We start from the raw sequence: 20,631 nt of genomic DNA, 5'->3' as shown, positions 1-20,631 counted from the left end.
AAAAGCAGAATTAAAAATAACCCCTTAAAACTAGAAGAAGAGGTTTGAATTTTTTTATTTTTTTAATTTATTTTTTAAATTAGGCAGAGGTAGAAATTTTAATTAAACAACACAAAAAACTTTAAACTAAATTGATATCAAATTGTGCACTAGCTAACCCATTCAGCCGCAGGATCTTATCATTATAACTATCGTTTTCCTTCCTCTCCTGCTGCTTATGTCACCAATTTGTTCTTGCATCTTGTCTTAAGCCATCCAGTGGTTGTTTCTTGCAGTCTGACCCCACTTCGTAATTGTGATAGTATGCAGTCCCCTTACTTAAAAGTTCCGTAAAGCAATGCGTTGAGAGGACTGCAACTTAACAAAATGAAACTTCTCCAAAGGAGTGTTTTTACTTTGTGTGCAAAAAAGCACAAAGCTTTTAAATTCTAGTCTCAACTTGGCCAAATAATAAAATGTTTTCATCCTTATAGTACCATTTTCAGTTGCTCCCCTAGTTCCCATTTTGTTACTGGTTTTGACTGATATATGTTCTAGTGGTTTTTTTAGAATTTTATCTATGCTGTCTGCTGCAGTGTATGTGGCTAATAATGAAGTGGAAAAGTAATTGTTCTTGCCTTGACATTTGATTTTGGTAGCTTTTCACATAACGTCCCAGGTAAACCCACAATTCTTGCTATTTGGGTTTTTGTGTTTAATCTGTCCACACTAGTAAATGTCTGTGCGCCTAATTAGAGACACAAGGTGGGTGAGGTAATATCTTTTATTGGACCAGCTTCTGCTGGTGAGAGAGAGAAGCTTTTGAGCTTACACAGAGCTTTTCTTCTTATCCGATGTTTTACACCTTATTGGTTATTTACATCTGAATTGGTGGAGTTTTATAACTACTTCACATTCCCTTTACACAATTATTAATCACTATACAAAGTAAACAGCAGTGGAGTATCAGGCTCTGTGAATATTCCCTGCTAGGTTCTTTCCTTTTGAAGCCGCGCTTGGCTTTTCATTGTAAGGGTGAGAAATACTAATTTCTCCTTGTTTTAAAATTTCTCTATGTTGTGTCTCCATCTACTGGTTAAACATGACAAATTTGGTTGTCTGGACTGACTTAAAATTACAAATAATGTACTAAAGGTGAATTACCTTAGATGTCAGTAAGAGTATGAATATTTTTCTCACACAGTGGGAATAGGCATGAGGAGTAAAAATTACATCATAGCAGTGTTGTCAACTCTTGCCATTTGGATCTTGCGGTATGCTGTGTCTAAAGCCCCAACAGCTGGAGTCAAGTGATTACATAGGAATCCCAGATTTAATTTCTTTTAAAATATCTCAAGATTTTTCTGGGTCCCAGCTCGTGATTTTTGAAAGCGTAGGGTTGGCATAAGGATGGCAATAGTGTTTTATGGTTATTACAGTACTTGTTATTTTTAAATGACATACACACATTACTATCTAAAACACGTAAAGACTGAATATCTGCTCCAGTTTTAATTTATGTTTTAAGCTTTTTAGGGCAGGGAGTGTTTTAATATGCCCTGATCTTGACTGGGTGGTCTTTGCACTACTGTAATACAAATTGTTGTTATTAATAATTATAATACATGGAGAACTTCCTGTCTAAATTAAGACAAAAACTGGAATTGACAGCGATGCAGGGAGGGGTTGGGAGAAAGGCAAGTGTTAACAGAGTATGAACATGCACTTACTTAGGCTAATGCATGCATCTTGAGGGTTCCACCGCATTTTGGTTGAAGGGGGTAGGTGAGGGAGGGGAAAAGAGAGAGAGAGAAATTATATATAAATATTTGTAAGGTGTTTTGAAGACTGTATTTGAATCTCCTCCAGGAAAATCTGTACCGTATTAGCCATATTGTCACTCACTTACATGAGGTAAGATACTCATGTAGATTTCTTTGTGAATCATTATTACAATTACCTGCTTTCTCTCATTAGTTTATTCAGCCTATACATATTTAAAAGTAATCTTTCTTTAGGGCAGTAATACAGTCCAACATGTTCTTCCAGAGCTGTCTTCCATATAATGAAGTAATTTTCCTCCTTTAATTGCACTAAAAGTATTCTGTTGATCTTTTGCCTTGGTATCTCCAGATGTTGACTGCCCCAGTTGTCTGTGCATAGCTTCTTGGCATAGCCAGTCTATGAAAAGCTGTGAATATAAGGAATGCTGTTGTGTTGCCAACTCTCCTGCAAACTTGTTTCAAGTAGAGCAGGGGTTCTCAAACTTCATTGGACCGCAACCCGCTTCTGACAACAAAAATTACTGCACGACCCCAGGAGTGGGGACCGAAGCCTGAGCCTCTCCGCCCCGGGTGGGGGGGCCAAAGCCCAAGCCCCACTGCCCCGGGCCAGGGGGCCAAAGCCGAAGCTCAAGAGCTTCAGCCCCAGGCAGGGGGCCTGTAACCTGAGCTGTGTCACCCGGGGTTGAGGGCTTTGGACAATAGGCTTCGGCCCTGGACGGTGAGGCTCAAGCTTCCGCTTCAGCCCTGGGCTGGTGGGGCTTCAGCAAGTTTAATGCCAGCCCTGGCAACCCCATTAAAATGGCGTTGCAATCCACTTTGGGGTCCCAACCCACAGTTTGAGAACCGCTTAAGTAGAGGATCAATTCTATTTCTACAAAAGTGCTTAGCACCTTTGTAGAAATATAAAATCTTTCTTCTTGATTAGTCTGCTGGGGAGCAGTACATTTCCTGGAGAATACGATCAGCGTTCTGTAAATACAAGTAGTAGCTGACAAAGTTTGGAACAAAAAAAACCTAGTCATCAGTTTTAACAATAAAAAATCCTATTCAGAAAGAAGAAATCTATAACCCTGTAGCCCCTGTGGGTTTATGTGTTATCTAATGGGAAAATAGCGTTATCATTGGAACACTATGTGATTTTCTGGATAGCAGTAAATCCATCTAATGCAAACTTTTGTGGAGATAGCTATGTTGGCCAACCAATCAGGCCAGGCAGGGTTTCTCAGCAATAAGGATCTGGCATGGTCCGTTTCAGATTCCTGCAGCAAAGAATTTATTGTGTTATTTCCTTCCAATAGTTTCTTGACCATAAATCTGCTTCTTTAATTTCTACCTTATAGAATTTTTTCAAAATGTGTCAGCACAATTACAAAAGTCTTTCATTTGTCTTATTTAACTGATCAGTGATGAAGCACAAAACTTCCATGTTCAATTGATATTTTTTTAAAATTAAAAATAAAAGGTCAGTGTTTCAGGCAAAACACACAATTCCCATTGAATAGAAGTACAGTCTCTCTAACTGTCAGTGTATTATAATATGGCTCAGGTTGGAAAGAAAATCTTAGTCTGCTTCTGTGAGGGAATGGATGGCCCACGAAAATGGTAACAGTTATAAAACCTTTTCTGACCTTAGACCAGAAATTTTAATTTGGACAGGTTGGCTTATAAGTAAAAGCGGTTATCATCTGATAGCTGTTTTGTGAAATAAGTTGATAGTGTCAGTCCAGGTCCTTGTCAAACTTGTCTATATCAGAAAACCCACCATTCCAGTTGGTATCCTTGTTGGTAGTCTTAGTAAAGAGGCCATAGACAGACTGATTCCCTCTCACCCTTTTAGGGCGGCTTGCACTGCAATTGGCTGTAGTCTACCTATCATGTGAATAAACAGAAGACCTCTGTCTCCAGCATTTACAATCTGTCTAAGATAGTTTGAGTTTATGGGTCCATACATTTTAGTGCTATCCAGAGATTGAGAATTGTTTTTTAATTATTAGTATCTTTACTGTAAAAGAACTGTGTTAAACTTACTCTAGCTACATGATTTTGTGTGGTCCTCCAGTGAGGCACAGAAGAGAGATATTGAAAATTACCCCAGTTGGGTGTTCGATAAAAGTCCTCAGTTAGTAGCCTGAGTGTATATAGTCTTGCAGGCAGTGTTATAGGAAGGCTCTATGGATTTGACATTGTGGGACAACACAGGAAAATCCACCCCAGATTTTATTCGTAACTAATAATGTAGTGTATATTATTATCTCTAGGTATATTAGTGGCATTCTAACACATTATGTAGATAGTGGTATGCATACATAGCAAGCACTGAGCTAATAATATTCATATATAGGAGTATTCCAAACACTTTTCTCCATGCCTGGCCAGTTACATTGTTTTTCCCCGGAGTCGTCTTTTGTAATAGCTGGAGGTAAAATGTTTTAGGTCTTCAGTTGACAAATGTGTCACCACACATGTAGTGCATAGTTTCAGAGAGCTAAATTTGACTTGTAATAGTAAAATCAGAATACTTACAGTTTAGAAACAGCTAAATGAGTTTAGTTTGTTAGATTAAACATTCAGTACCTCATACAACATGAAAAGTTTGTGTATTTATCCTGTATGCACTCTGTCATTTATTAAATAAATGAGGAACTCCGCTTGGAGGAGAGGCCAACAGACAGACAAATGATCCGATCGTGACACTAGGCTCTATTATTAAAGCAAAAAATGTATAATGAACAAATCAATGATAATTCACCAAAAAGTTCACTTAAACTCTGCCTATATGAATGCATAAATCAGTCCTGACAAAAAAGACAGAAAAACAATTCTTGCAATTTGTTTGGTGCTTAATTGGGGCTGCTAGCATCCCATTTTGAAATGTGGTAACTTCGCAACAGGATAATTCGTCAATTCCATATCAAAGTCCCTGAATTCTAGCTGACAACTGATGGTTTATGTGTAGGCTTTAATCTGGATATCTGTAGTGAGTAGGCATCCTCTTCCTTCAGATTTTCAACTAGATTTTTATTTCGGATTGCATCTCTGAGGAAGCGTTTTCTTTTCAGCTGTGTCCAGGCTCCTCACAAGCATAATCTCAAGCAGACCTGCCATCTAGTATATGGAGTTTATTTGAGGTAACTCCATTGACTCATTGGATTGACTCCAGATTTACATTGGTGTAACTGAGAGCTGAATTTTGGCCAATTGGTTGTAACCACAGAGCTCAGTGCTATTTTATTACATTTAGGCTCACTTCCAAGAATTGCTCAGAAACATCTTAACACATTTTGCTGTTGGATTTTTTTTGTTTCATATACTGATTCTGATTAGTATTCACTTCAGAATTTCAAAACTTGAAATGCAAAAGATTGTGCACTAAATTTATGTCGCTCTTCCTTGTAATAAGCTTTCTTCCCTTTCTTAATATAACTGGCATTTAAGCAACATTGTTCAGTTTATAATCCTCCCAGAACAAAGGCAGTAATCTCACTTGCTGAATGATTCATCATCAGTTTATCACACTAACAAGCTACAAATAATCTTGTTGGCTCTGGATGTGTTTTGAATTTGGGAATAGTTTCTGCTTGCCCTTTCTGATTTCTTCTGCAGCAGAGTCAAACAGTGCTGAAGATAAATTGTTGGATGAGTAGATTAGAATTCATGGGTAATGTTTAGAGAATTGGCTTTTCCTTTGGGTGTATTTTCCCCTTGTAGTTTAAAATAAAATAAACTTCTGATACTTGTCTTGTCATTCTATAAGCACCTTCTTTAGTTTTCATAGACTCCAAAGAACAGAAAAAAACTGTGTTCCTTCTAAATACACTGCATCTCCTTATAATTAACACAATCATGTACTCTTGTTATTAAATTTATACTAGGAATGACATTATACCTCAGATTTCATAGGCACTTTCAAGGGAGAAAAAAAAGGGCGAGGGGGGGATAAGTTTGGAGATATGCAAGCTCTTTGGGGGAGAAGCTGATAAAGAAATTGAGTTTCCATAGATGTTTTCTCTATAAAAGATTGCTGTAGATATTTCTCTTATAAGGCCGTTTAGATTCTTTATGGAGAATGTCCCAAGGTTTTATGAACCACTTGTCAATTGTTGGAGCTCTGTATTCAGTGTGGATAATGGATAGAGCTGGTCAATACTCCGAATTTTCATTGTGTGGGAAATTCAGACTTTTTTTGTAATTTTCTTTTGTCCTGAATTGTAACGGAAAAGTCGAAATTTCCCATTGAATGAAAATTCCCCCCAAAGTTATTTCAGAAATATTGAAACATTATCAAAAAGTTTTATTTTGATAGTGTTGACGTGCTTTTTTTCAACCTTATCAATACAGTTAAAATGCTTCAATGAAAGTTTGAAACAAACCACTTAGGTAATTTCTCATCAAAAATTTCAACAGAATCAATAAGTTCCTGCAAAACATTTCTGTTTTAGTTAAATCAGCCTTTTCCAACAGAAAACTGTTCTGTCAGAAATTTTTCAACCAGCTGTAATAGCAGACATTCCTAACAGTGCAAGGTCAGATTCTTCTCAGCTCTTCATTGTTTGTAGTAACCTTCTTAGGAGTTTGAAAATAAAATCTCTCTTCCTAGCAGATATTCTTCTTTTGCATGTGTTAATCATTATTTTCTCTTGAATTACAAATTGGCTAATATAGGGTTGTTTGTTTTTCTTACTTCCTTGTTTGTGTACCATTACATTGAAAGATTTGAACACTAATTTGGGAATAGAGTCTCTTTAGTTGACTTACTGCAGAGAACATGAGCAAAAACATAAAAATCCTTTAGCCACTGCTTGTAAATTTAATTACAATTTTTAACTAGATTTAGAATTGAAACGATATTTCTGACCACACTGCATGCATTTCAAAGTAGGTGAAAAAGCAGACTTAACTAACTTCACAATATGTCCTAAATAAGGTTGGGGAACAAACTGATTTAAAAGCAGGAAATTCAAAGTCAAGACTGAAACTCTAGATTTTAAAGATGTCAGCCTTATCTGTGTATTTTCTGGGGTTTGTTTCCGCCCAATGATTAATGGTTAAAGAAAAATAGATCTCAAGTGAAAGTTTTGTAATTTACCAGATTTGATTGATTTCTCCTTGGAGTCATTTAGGTTTCTCAAGTAAATAGGCTGATACAGCAGTTTGAAAAATACATATCCAAGAGATTGTACTGGCTTTTTAGAAAGGTACTAGTCTCTAAAGGAAACACAGACTATAACTATGCTACAGAAGCTATGTTAGCATAGTTATGTTGGCATAGCCCTCTACAGTACAGGTGACATACTTCAGTGGGAGTTTTTCTGCTAGTGTGGAAATACTACCTCCCCGAATGATATTAGCTATGCCTACAGAAGCACTTTTCTATCAGCACAGCTGCCTCTACACTAGGGGGTTTGTCAACATAGCTAGGTCACTAGGAGGTGTGTTTTTTTCACACCCCTGACTGATACAGCTATGTTGGTATAAGCTGTAAGTACGGAGCAGGTCACTTATTTTTGTGCAGTTTTAAAAATAAAAGTCAAAGTGGCTTCCTGTGAGCCATTCAAGTTTGCTTATGGTGTTCAGAAATGTGTTACTACTTTCTGTCTGTCTGTCTGTCTGTCTTCAAGGACCACCCTTAGTAAGATTTGTGAAATGTCCAAACAAAGACCCCAATCCTGCCAACACTTAATGTGCATGCTTAATTTTAAACATATGAATAGTCCCACTGACTTCAATGGGACTGCTCATGTTTAAAATTGAACATGGATGCACATGACTGGAGGAACCTGACTATAATCATAAATTATATTTTACCAGGAAAAACATCATAATGACTTCCTTTGAACAAACCTGCAAAATGTAATCCCAAGCAATCAGAGATCCCCCTCTGCTCTAAAACCCCTATTATGCACTATGCTGATTAGTGTAGAAGTCCCTATGATCAATACTGGAGTAGGGAATCTGTTAATGGAGAGAAAAGAAAGCATTTTTATTTAACACTGAGTGGTCTCCAAACATTTTACTTTACTCCTTAAATAAGAATATTGGAGTCACTTATAAGAACCATTGTTGGAGGTGGGGGGAAGGAAATGGATTTATTTTACGCTATAGATAGAATCAGTGCTTCACCACTGATGAATGAGAGTGTTGATGTCATCAGCAGAATGCATGTTGGAACATCTCATAAGGCAGGAAGCAGGGAGTTTTTATGGGGACTGCTACTTTCTGAATCTAGGAAGAAGGGGAAGTTAAAATTACAGATGTACCCTTTTTTGTTCATTTGGTCATCTGACACGTGTGTCAACAAAGTCAGGCTATTTGTTTGTCATTCACATCACGAAGATACTTGTTAAGAAAACGAAGAATTCATATATGCCCATTACTGCCATTGATTATTAAGGTGAAGTCAGAATGCATGGAAAGGGAAATAGTCCTATTTAAATAAGCTGCTGTTGCAGGAGGCCGTAAAGTATCCATACTGTTCCTGTTCCCCTCCCTTCCCTCTCATGCAACGTTCTACTGAAGGACAGACTTTATTGCCTGGAATGTTAAAATTGCTAAGAGCCATTTTGGACAACTTGAAAATGGAGAGTGTGTGAAACTTTCAACTAGTGAGGAGAAAGACAGAAATGTCAGCTTTTGTATCTGTTAGTACTGTTCATGTCATTTGCGGCATTGTATTTTATATGAAATGTTTTTATGAAGCACAGACATCTCTTGTAGTTAAGTTGTCTTCCTCTGCCACTGCTCCCAGTCCTTTGAAGTGTTGGCCTATGAGACATCCTATCAGATTCAAGATCTTCATCCTTGCTTTCAAAGCTCAGTATAATCTTTCCCCCTTTGCTCTCATTTCTTCCTGCTTTCAGCATATAGTTTTGCATCATCCAGTTCTCTAAACTTGGATAAGTTATCTTCTTGTTTGTCAAAACCTCCACCCCCTGTCATCTTCTTTCAGATCACTCCTCCCAGAAATTCTTTCTACATTCTCCTCTTCATTACTCCCCACTGCATCTCTTTCCTGCATTATTCCCATGTATTGTGTTGGGGTTTTTTTTGTTTGTTTGTGCTATCTATCTTAGACTGTAGTTTCTATGAGGCAGAAACTTTGCTTTCCTCTGTGAGACTTTATGTAAATGTATGGCATGCTCAAATCAATTTTTAATGTTGTTAACTTTATGTATGATTGGGTTTCTGTGTAAGAGTTCAATAATGTATGGAGATGTACAGGTACCAAGACATTCAGGTGGTTTAAGCTGAGTGCAAGATTTCTAGTTTGGTATTATAATGGCAAAAATATTTTCTTTGTATGTACCAATCTTGTTTGTTGTGCCTGACTAGAAAATTAACTGGAATACTGGCTTTTTTGTTTCTTGTTCATAGGGAGTACCACATTTTTCATATTTGTTGGGGACAATTGCCTTCTGATTTGGAAACTACTTTGGAAATAAAATACTGCTACTCTATGTTCTTTCCTAGCTCCAAATGAAGCAAATGAATTTTTCATTCAGATATGGTATACACAGTCCACAGTCACTTTTCCAGACAGTAGATATTTATCACTTCTATGCGAATCGAAGTTTGTGTGAGAACACTTCTGATTTACATAGCATTGAGTCGTTACTCTCACTAAAATATCTATCGCTTTGGCCCAGTTTTAGAAAGTGAAAAAAGGGAAAATGAACATTTCAGATGATGTTTCTGTGAATATCCTTGCAGGCTTTGCTGTCTAGAGGTGCCTCGTTTCCATATAATACACAGATGTCTTGCATGGCTCCAGCCTCCATTTGGAGCAGTTCTGAGCATGGTGCAATATCCAGAATAGTACAACAACATATACCGGAGGTGGACTCCTCTCTTCATCCTGTGTTATCATTCCCCTCAGGTAAGACATCCAATTCCCCAACAGAACAGCCAGTTGTATTGTAAAAATCCTAAAATTTATGGTCTGTCTTAGTTTTTATAAATGTTTAAAGCTTTGGTGCTATGAACGAACCTCTTAAAAGAAATACTTCTTGCTTGTTTATTACTTGCCAAAAGGTGCTCTGACAGATGCCCTTAGTATAATTTAAAGGGACGTGGTCAACTTAAAATTTCATCCTGCTTTCTAAAATATTGCATCTATTATAGATGCGTGTAGCAATTAAGATAATTACAACTGAAAAACACTAGAGGGAAAAATATTTTTCTCCTTTTTTAGTTCATTTATTTTGTACGCTTGATAGCATTTAGTGTTTAATTATTTCTCTTGCACAGCTGGCCAATTCACCTTGTTGGTTATGTAGGTCTTTCATGCAATGACAGGTGAGATATGTTTCTTTTAAAAAATGTAAGACAGACTTGATTGTAAAAGCAAAAAAACTCATTGGGGGATCTTGGACATGTGCAGAGCTTAAAACTAATTTTTAATGTTTTTAATTGAGTAAGTTTCAGGTGATGAGGTCCCTTTAAGATAAATGTATGAAATAGTAATATTGTAAATGCAACGTTTTAAGTTGGTGTAGAAAAAATCAGGAAATTCAAAGCTGGTGTGCTCTGACAGGGACACTAATTCAATTGCATTGCTCATTAAAGTATATGTAATGCTATATATTTAACACTTAAACCAGGAGAATTGAAATAAAAAAATACTACATATCTGCAATGTGGCCAAGGTAATGTTGATGTTAGAAACGGTATTACTTCAGAAATTGCCTCTGTATATTCCCATATGAAGAATATGCATTGTGGAATCAAAGAAATCCATGACCCTTCAAGAAAACAAAGCCTATTGAAATCACAAGTACCTTCTCTTGGCACTGAATGTTTGGGGCTGAGCCTGTCAAAAGGGCCATGCAGTTCCAGCCATTTCATTTCCTTTTGTTTACATGGCTAGCTTTGGTCACAGGCCTTTCATTCCATGTCCAAAGAGCTTTACTTGTTTTGCTTTTTTCTCAAGTGTTTTTTTTTCTGGTGGTTCTGTAGTTAGAAGTTTGTTTTAATTTTTTGAATGTTCTAGGAGTTCAGAGACTTTCTTTAAAATGAATGTTTTATTGGCCTTTCTGCACTGTTGTGCAGAAAAACGTGTTTGACCCGACTTAGCACTACAAGTGTCATGACTGATTCGACTCTGGTTACACCCAATCTATCTGTGGGTCTCTGAGTGTGCATCATGCCCCTTCGAGTTCCTGGAGATGGATTTATATTCTCACTGCTTTAATTTGGCCTGGAGACTTCTCCACCCGAAAGGAAAGCTGCTTCTAGACCAAAACAAGCCAGTGCAGGGACTCTGTTGGTGTTGAGGGCTCCCCAAGCACAGACGCTTGAACGTGAGGCTGGGAGCTCCTTGGGTCTGTCCCTGAGACCTCCCAGTCCAGGACCATTCTTTCCAGAGTGAGGCTCATTCTCTTCCATTTTAAGAATAAGATTGAATTAAATTAAAATGGTGAGGAATCTTATGCTTTTGAGGACTGTGCACCACCCTACTAAAGATGAGAAGACAACATCATGGACATGGGGAATGTATTAGGGAGTCTTAGTTCTGTCAGTGTTTGGCTCTGAAGGTCTCTCTGGCCCTTCCTGTATTCCTGACCTCTAGAGTGGATGCTTCTAATGATAGACCAGCTCCCTGAAGAGCATAAGAAGATAGAAAAGAACATTTGTCTCAAACTGAAAAGCCTCCCTTTTTTAAGAAGATGATCTGTTCAGCATAAAAATAGAGAAAATGAAGGACATTTGATTACTACAAGGCCACTGGGGCTTACTCAGCCTGAACAGACAAAGAGGGATGTCGCATTATACTCATTCTGATACCAAAGACAACACCTTTCTTCTGAGGACTTTCTTCTCTCCTTCCCAGAAATTTCAGCCTCCCCCATCATGAGACAGAATGAAAAAAGCACTTAAATAGAGGCTAGGCTACAGTATCTGCTGTATGTACACCTTCTGTATCTGGCAGGCCTCACATGTGAAGTATTGCCAGGAGCTTACTTTGTCTACTTTCCTGGCCCTCCTTCTTTTGGGGACCGTTTGATTTATGTCCTAGCAGCATATAGTGGAAATACAATGGATCACTGCATGCTTGAGATTATACAGTTCAGCTGTGTGGCCTAATTCTCATCTATGTTGCTCCCAAGTCCATTTATATATCCCTATTCAGAGATCTCTCTCATAAGGCACTGCTCAGAGCAGAGATGGATTCCGTCTTAAGAATGGGAGCCCTTAAAAAAGTTGCTTAACAGAACAGAAGGCAAGGAGAAGGTGGTGATGGCCTTTTCCCATTTTGTAGGCAACCAAATAAGATAATGCAGTTGGACTGGCTTACCAAAAGATATTTGCTTTTGGATAGGTAACAGTCATTGCTATACGGAGTCTTGTCCTCAGCAAATCTACAGCAACATAGATATTTACCAAGTATTTGTCAGTGGCTGCAGGATACCTTAGGCATATAGACATCCATGTATATGTGTACTAGACAACTGGCAGTTTCAGACTTGCATGGAACAAATCTTGAAGGAGAATCTGCATGTGGTATGTGCTGATTGTGCCCAGAGCCTGTGAATAAACTGGAGGAGATATCCTTATCCTTTTAAGTACAGTGTGGGAGTACATATTCACAATCTCTAAGACATCCAGGTGATCCTCTCACCTTCTCTCCCTCTTCACCCCCCAAAACAAGCAGAGAAGATAGTCATAATAGTTCTAAGATTAAATATATATATCAGGTATATTTCTAGGGTAAAAAACCAAACCTTTCTGGCATTTTTATACTACATAAAGAAGCAGAAAATGTACAGGCCCAATTAAAAAAAAATCTTTTGCAGGTCCCCATTAATCCTGTGACAAAGAACTTACTTAGATCAGTACCAATTACTGAAATAAGCTGTTCTTTTTGGTTAGCAAAAATTGCTTGTAGAAAAATTTTTGTATTTGCAAATCTCCAAGACACTTGAGATTAAGATGGTATGTAAATGTTGGAAAATTATTGTCCAGCCTTTGGCCCTTAAAATTAGTCTAATTTTTCTTCTTGATTTCCCAGCTGCCAAATTTACCTCCCTTGACTCTTTTTACCTTTCTTTATTCCAAGCACAAAAAGTCTTCATTCCTCTTTGCTCCCTTTTTCTAAATTTGTTTCCTGAGGGGCTTTTCAAACAGAGACCTGTTTTGTACATCCTTCTGCCTTTTTACGATGGCTAAATTCCCAAGCACTTGAGATACTTTGTAGACTAAGTCTCCCCCAGGAAGCAAGTCAGAGTTCCCTGTTGCCTTCTTCGTTAGAAACAGAAATAGGGCACCTACCTTGAAATTACCGCAAGGCATTCAGCAATAACAGTTTTCAAAAATACCAAATAATTCTATCCAGATGGCTAGCTTGAGGCTTTTGCAGATCACAAAATAAAAGTGCAACGTGTGCTCTCCACAGCACTGACTTTTTGAGCACCAGTGGGTGCAGATGCGGCCATACATCCACACCATATTCTCGAGGGCTTGTCTACACATGGAGATGTTCTGGAATAGCTATTCCCGAATAACTTCTTGTGTGGACAGTCTTATTCTGGAATAAGAGTACCTACGCATGGAATTATTCAGGAATAGCTGTTGTGCTTTAAATTAATCTGACTTAACTTTCAATGCTAAACAAGCTGTCAGAGCATTGGAGTGCTTTGGGTCATGTTAGCCTACCCTCACCTTCTGGCTTGTTTCTTTATGGCTTTGTCTTCACTGCTAAAATCAGGTGGGGTGGGTTCTTTTTTGTTTTGTTTTTTTTACAGTGGGATAATTGGTGTGCTTAAGATTCTAATGCAGACCAAGCACCTGTAATTTTTACTGTAGGGTGGCTAGGTGAGGTCAGCCACAGGCAGGGGCCACAGTGTTGATGTCACTTGTCTACCGCACAGTAAAAATTACAGGTGCCTGGTCTCCACTAGGATTTCACAGGGGCATAGCTAATGCATGTTAGTTATCCCACTGTTAAAAACAAACACACACTTTTTTGGCAGGGAAGACACATTCTGTGTGGACAGAGATGAAAGATTGTCAGGAATAACTTCACATAAGAGTCCATGTCTGCATCTTTCACTTCTTACTTTCTGAGTCTCTCTCTCCCCACTCCCTCCAGCCATTCGTCCCACATATTCATGACTGGGTGTGCCAGAGAGCTAATATTTCAGTTCTCCAAAAATGTCTGTTGCTGCTGCTCATAGTCAAGCTTCACTTTTGTCCTTTTTTAAATACATCCCCTTGGCCCCTCTCCAGTTTCGCTATCTGAAGACATTGTCCAGCATGTGCAGCCAGTCAGCTATGTCAGGGCTGCCTCACCATCACTCTTTGTGAGCTTGTGGGCTCGAGGCAGCAATGCTGTTTGTACAGAATATAACACAGACTGTATAAATAGATTTTCCAGAAATGTAATACCAATGTATAACTCCTGGGTCCACAGCTGGCTGACTATCTCAGATGTATATATCTCTTCCTTTGTTTTATAGATATTCCTCTTCATATATATTTTGAAACATTGTTGAAGGAGGACAAGATCAAAGGAGATCCTGCTGACACCTCAGCACTAGGGGTAGAGTTTAAAATGTCTCCATCCAGTGGTATGTGATGCAAAATATTTTAATGAGTGCAAGATTTCTTTTTTAGCTAGTTTCTCAGCACTTTCTTTTTGTATTACTGGATGCTGCCTTAAATATTGTTTAGTGTTTTTAGATGGGCAGGGATCATGCTTTTACTCACTATATGGCTAGCATCCACAACAGAGCTTACAATCTGAACAGATCACAAGACTAGTTGGGGAGAATAACAAGCACTGGAGTTAGGAGGAGGGAGGTAATGAGGAATCGAGGGAGAAACTCATCCCACTCACCTAGATTCCAAATAGCTGGGTTTTATGTGGGAGAAGTGTGAAGGGAATGGGGAGGTAAAATCTTCTATCCTGCAATCTGTACAGGGTTTGAGGCTTCTGCACAGTTCTCCCTTCTTGTTATTTCTAATTATGAGCTGGAATAACAGGTGTAGTTCCTCCTGATAGTTGGGTGTGAGCACCATTGGACCTGCATAAACACACCTGGTTCTCCTTTTCTTTGGCCTTCTGCACCAGTTCCCAAGAATTCGTGAGGGGGCTACCCAAGAGATTAAAATGGTCCACCCAGTGTTGGAAAGTGGCCAAAGCTGTAATGCCACCAGGCCCATATGTTTCCATCTAATATATTGTATTTGTGAGAATATAAAACCAACCAGTGCCAAAAGGTGTTTCACACCAGTATGCTGTTGACTCATCTAATTCACTAAATCCTTGCTAAGCAAATTATGTAGAGACTACTTGGAAATAACCCATAGTCCTGTTGCTGATTGCTCTCATTAAGAGGTGCTGCTTGCTGCAGTCAGAATGAGCTCAGAAACTGCATAACAAACCCCTCCAAATGGTCACTACAGGCTTATTTAAACACTGTTTTTGTAACGCTATAACTATATTGGTTTAGAAACTGAGCAGGGTAGTACAGTCCCCTAACATTGATGCCTTTTACCAGTATGAAGGTGTGTATAGAGATATAGCATATTCTTATTAGCTTATTCCCATTCAGGAATAAGTTATGCTGATATAAGCACCTTCATACAAGTATAACTGTGTCCACACTGAGTATTGCTTTAACTATATCGACTTTTAACCTGATACAATTATAGCAGAACAAAAATAAGGGGTATGGACCATCCCCAGAATCCTTGCACTACTTGGAGATGTCAGTGTGCTGGAAGAGTTAAAAATGAAGGCATTGATACAGTAAAGTACTTAAATGCATAAGTGAAGTCAATGGGACTGTTTAAGTACCTTGTTGAATCAGGGCATGACTAATTATTTTAAGTGAGTTTGTCCGTTACTTAAAGCTATAGATTTTTCCTTCTTTTACTATGTAAACAATTTCTTTGATTAATCAGCTGGTCAGCTGCCTAGTAGTTATTAGTTGTTGGTTAGACTTTGTCAAGATAAAGGAAAAATGACTGTGTGTATTGAAAAGCCAAATAAAATGACGTATGTATGGCAAAAAAGGTAGCAGCAGCAGCTGTAATAAGGCGGTTTTACGTGAGTTCTGTGGGCTGGTAAAGTATTGCATTCTGCAGGAAATCTGCCTTACCTCATATCCCTTATTTCCACTGTACCATACATTGCGCCTCTTCCACCTTAACTGCTTTTTGCCCTGTGCTTGGTATTAAAGCTGTTCTTATATCTCTAACTGCTTACATATAAATGGTCCTTTTAGAAAGATGAGTTAACACTAGCTGAAATGGGAATTAACCCTTGCTGTAGTACTGTTACGAGCAAAAAAGACACAAAGGGCCAGATGCTCCTCTGTTACACTAGGATAAATCAGTTGGTCAATATGATTGCATCAGTATAACTGAGAGGTGAATTTGGCCCCCACGGTTTGAATTTTTTGTGTCTACACATATCAGAGATTGTTAAACTATTTATTTGGTATGTTTCTGATTATAAGTACCTGTAGCTCTTTCATTATTGTTTGTAAAGTGAGCTTGGCTGTAAGTTGCATCTAATGAAAATGAATCTGAAACTTTGCAAATGTTGCAGAATTTCATCAACATAGTGCTTCTCTCAAACAATGGAGCAGTGGCTATTTACTTAATTCCAAACCTCAAGCAGCATCAGGAACATCTGAACAGTTGTCCGAGGGAAGAAAGAAAAGGCACCTAAGTGAGACAGCGATAGGTAAGGGAAAAATAAGAGTATATAAGCTACTGCCCTTTCTGAAGATACCTTTTTATCATTGGGCTTCATACATTATTCTAAATTGTTTCTTCAGATAAATGGATGGATAACTTTATGAAATTGTATTTTACAGGGTTGTGAGAAATAGGCTTAAAATGCACTATGCAAAAAATAAATGCACACCATTTAAGGCATGCCATTTTCTGCTTATTTTTATTTCTTCCATCCCCCCGACACGTCTCACCCCAATTGTACTTAGTGTGATTACAAAACTGGACATGCTTCTGTTTTTCATTGTTAGAATACTCCTTAAGGAAATTGCTTAGCCATACAATTGCATTTGTGTAATACTAGGTAGTGTGGTTTTTATTATGTTTTTTTTTTTTAATAATTCTCCGTGAAACAGACTGTGAATAAATTTGTAAATCATACACTCAGCCAAACATTGACTATTTCTGAACTCAGTAAGCTATGTTTCATTTATTGTATGCTGTGGTTCCTGATTCTGGCTTCTTTCTAAACTGTTAAATGTAAGAATTGTGGACAAGACTCTTAATAGGGATGGTAGGTAACCAGTGTTTTTAAGAAGGTGCTAGTGGTGATCATGATAGGTAGTTATAGACTGCACTAAGTTAATTGTAACAGCAGTTAAAGATAGAATTCTGTAAAGCACCTTGGTGAATATGACCATATAGGGATCCAGCACAACCTCTGTAAAGGAAAATAGTGTCTCGTCAATCTCTCAAAATTCAACTGCACAGTGGATAAAGGAAAATAGATGGATATAATGTATTTGGAAGTTGAGAAAAACATTCACAAACTTCTTCACAAGAAACTTAAGAAAACTAAGTCACGGGGTAAGAGGAAAAGCAGTTAAGGAGTAAAATTTGGATTAGAGACCGAAACAAAATTTTCAGTGTGGAAGAATAGTAATAATGGAGGACTCAGGGTTCAAAAGTAGGACCTGTATTGTATAATATATCCATTAATATGGAGGAGCAATGAAATGACAACATTTGCGGATGACACCAAATTTTTTTGAGTAGTTGAGACTAGAAAGAAGAATGAGGAACTTCAGAAGGACCCAACAAGGGTAGGTGGCTGAACAACATGTCCGGGAGACTCAGAAAAGCGCACTGTAATGCACTCTGAAAACAACAGTCTGAACTACTCGCACCCTATTATGACATGGCAATTCCTATGATTGTAGTAATAGCACTTAAAGAAAGAAAAGGAGGACTTGTGGCACCTTAGAGACTAACCAATTTATTTGAGCATAAGCTTTCGTGAGCTACAGCTCACTTCATCGGATGCATACTGTGGAAACTGCAGAAGACATTATATACACAGAGACCATGAAACAATACCTCCTCCCACCCCACTCTCCTGCTGGTAATAGCTTATCCAAAGTGACCACTCTCCTTACAATGTGTATGATAATCAAGGTGGGCCATTTCCAGCATAAATCCAAGTTTAACCAGAATGTCTTGGGGGAGGAGGGGGTAGGAAAAAACAAGGGGAAATAGGCTATCTTGCATAATGACTTAGCCACTCCAGTCTCTATTTAAGCCTAAATTAATAGTATCTAATTTGCAAATGAATTCCAATTCAGCAGTTTCTCGCTGGAGTCTGGATTTGAAGTTTTTTTGTTGTAAGAAAGCGACCTTCATGTCTGTAATTGTGTGACCAGAGAGATTGAAGTGTTCTCCGACTGGTTTATGAATGTTATAATTCTTGACATCTGATTTGTGTCCATTTATTCTTTTGCGTAGAGACTGTCCAGTTTGACCAATGTACATGGCAGAGGGGCATTGCTGGCACATGATGGCATATATCACATTGGTGGATGTGCAGGTGAACGAGCCTCTGATAGTGTGGCTGATGTTATTAGGCCCTGTGATGGTGTCCCCTGAATAGATATGTGGGCACAGTTGGCAACGGGCTCTGTTGCAAGGATAGGTTCCTGGGTTAGTGGTTCTGTTGTATGGTATGTGGTTGTTGGTGAGTATTTGCTTCAGGTTGGGGGGCTGTCTGTAGGCAAGGACTGGCCTGTCTCCCAAGATTTGTGAGAGTGTTGGGTCATCCTTCAGGATAGGTTGTAGATCCTTAATAATGCGTTGGAGGGGGTTTTAGTTGGGGGCTGAAGGTGACGGCTAGTGTCAGTCTGTTATTTCCTTTGTTAGGCCTGTCCTGTAGTAGGTGACTTCTGGGAACTCTTCTGGCTCTATCAATCTGTTTCTTCACTTCGGCAGGTGGTATTGTAGTTGTAAGAATGCTTGATAGAGATCTTGTAGGTGTTTGTCTCTGTCTGAGGGGTTGGAGCAAATGCGGTTGTATCGCAGAGCTTGGCTGTAGACGATGGATCGTGTGGTGTGGTCAGGGTGAAAGCTGGAGGCATGTAGGTAGGAATAGCGGTCAGTAGGTTTCCGGTATAGGGTGGTGTTTATGTGACCACTGTTTATTAGCACTGTAGTGTCCAGGAAGTGGATCTCTTGTGTGGACTGGACCAGGCTGAGGTTGATGGTGGGATGGAAATTGTTGAAATCATGGTGGAATTCCTCAAGGGCTTCTTTTCCATGGGTCCAGATGATGATGATGTCATCATTATAGTGCAAGTAGAGTAGGGGCGTTAGGGGACGAGAGTTGAGGAAGCGTTGTTCTAAATCAGCCATAAAAATGTTGGCATACTGTGGGGCCATGCGGGTACCCATAGCAGTGCCGCTGATCTGAAGATATACATTATTAAGGATCTACAACCTATCCTGAAGGATGACCCAACACTCTCACAAATCTTGGGAGACAGCCCCCCAACCTGAAGGAAATACTCACCAACAACCACATACCACACAACAGAACCACTAACCCAGGAACCTATCCTTGCAACAGAGCCCATTGCCAACTGTGCCCACATATCTATTCAGGGGACACCATCACAGGGCCTAATAACATCAGCTACACTATCAGAGGCTCGTTCACCTGCACATCCACCAGTCATGTGCCAGTAATGCCCCTCTGCCATTTACATTGGTCAAACTGGACAGTCTCTACGCAAAAGAATAAATGGACACAAATCAGATGTCAAGAATTATAACATTCATAAACCAGTCGGAGAACACTTCAATCTCTCTGGTCACGCAATTACAGACATGAAGGTCGCTATCTTACAACAAAAAAACTTCAAATCCAGACTCCAGCGAGAAACTGCTGAATTGGAATTCATTTGCAAATTGGATACTATTAATTTAGGCTTAAATAGAGACTGGGAGTGGCTATGTCATTATGCAAGATAGCTATTTCCCCTTGTTTTTTCCTACCCCCCCTCCTCCCCCAGACGTTCTGGTTAAACTTGGATTTATGCTGGAAATGGCCCACCTTGATTATCATACACATTGTAAGGAGAGTGGTCACTTTAGATAAGCTATTACCAGCAGGAGAGTGGGGTGGGAGGAGGTATTGTTTCATGGTCTCTGTGTATATAATGTCTTCTGCAGTTTCCACAGTATGCATCCGATGAAGTGAGCTGTAGCTCACGAAAGCTTATGCTCAAATAAATTGGTTAGTCTCTAAGGTGCCACAAGTACTCCTTTTCTTTTTGTGAATACAGACTAACACGGCTGTTACTCTGAAACCTGTCACTTAAAGAAAGGTACAGCTTGACAGTATAAACCTTTTAGAGAGCAAATTCTGTGAGATTCTGACAATTTCATTGAGATTTTTGTTTACAAAAAAAAAAAGAGGATACCATCAGGGTTGCAATTTCCTGGTGCCAGCATGCTGCTATGCAATACATTTCTACATAGCAGCAGAAGCTCTAGCTCAGTGGTGGGCAAACTTTTTGGTCTGAGGGCCACATCGGGGTTCCAAAACTGTACGGAGGGCCAGGAACTGTATGTAGGGAAGGCTGTGCCTCCCCAAACCCTAACCCTATCCGCCCTCTCCCACTTCCCGCCCCCCTCAGAATCCCAGACCCATCCAACCCCCCCTGCTCCTTGTCCCCTGACCACCCCCTCCTGGGGTCCCCTGCCCCTAACCGCCCCCCTGGGACTCTGCCCCCATCCAACCCCCTGGCTCCCTGACTGCCCCGACCCCTGTCCACACCCCCACCCCCTGACAGCCCCCCGGGACCCCACCCCCTATCCAACCCTCCCTCTAAAGCCCCTTTCAGAATGCGGCCCTGCG

At 39.2% G+C, this 20,631-nt stretch overlaps 1 protein-coding gene across 6 annotated transcripts in view; it reads left to right on the top strand.

Annotated features, from left to right (window-relative positions):
- Positions 1-20,631, top strand: part of KANSL1L (KAT8 regulatory NSL complex subunit 1 like) — a 97,702-nt gene that overhangs the window by 59,023 nt on the left and 18,048 nt on the right. For 5 of the 6 annotated variants that reach the window (XR_012154379.2, XM_073306701.2, XM_073306703.2 and 2 more), the window contains 3 exons: positions 9,471-9,636; positions 14,216-14,326; positions 16,315-16,452. Coding sequence is in view for 5 of the 6 variants with exons in the window: in XM_073306701.2 (XP_073162802.2) it covers positions 9,471-9,636; positions 14,216-14,326; positions 16,315-16,452 (415 nt within the window). In the remaining variant the exon portion in view is untranslated. The remainder of the gene's footprint in view (positions 1-9,470; positions 9,637-14,215; positions 14,327-16,314; positions 16,453-20,631) is intronic. The other variant, XM_073306704.2, reaches the window with a different exon arrangement.

The sequence above is a fragment of the Lepidochelys kempii genome, chromosome 11 (genome assembly GCF_965140285.1).
Source record: "Lepidochelys kempii isolate rLepKem1 chromosome 11, rLepKem1.hap1, whole genome shotgun sequence".
NCBI lineage: Eukaryota > Metazoa > Chordata > Testudines > Cheloniidae > Lepidochelys > Lepidochelys kempii.
This window is presented reverse-complemented; position numbering and strand designations above follow the sequence as displayed.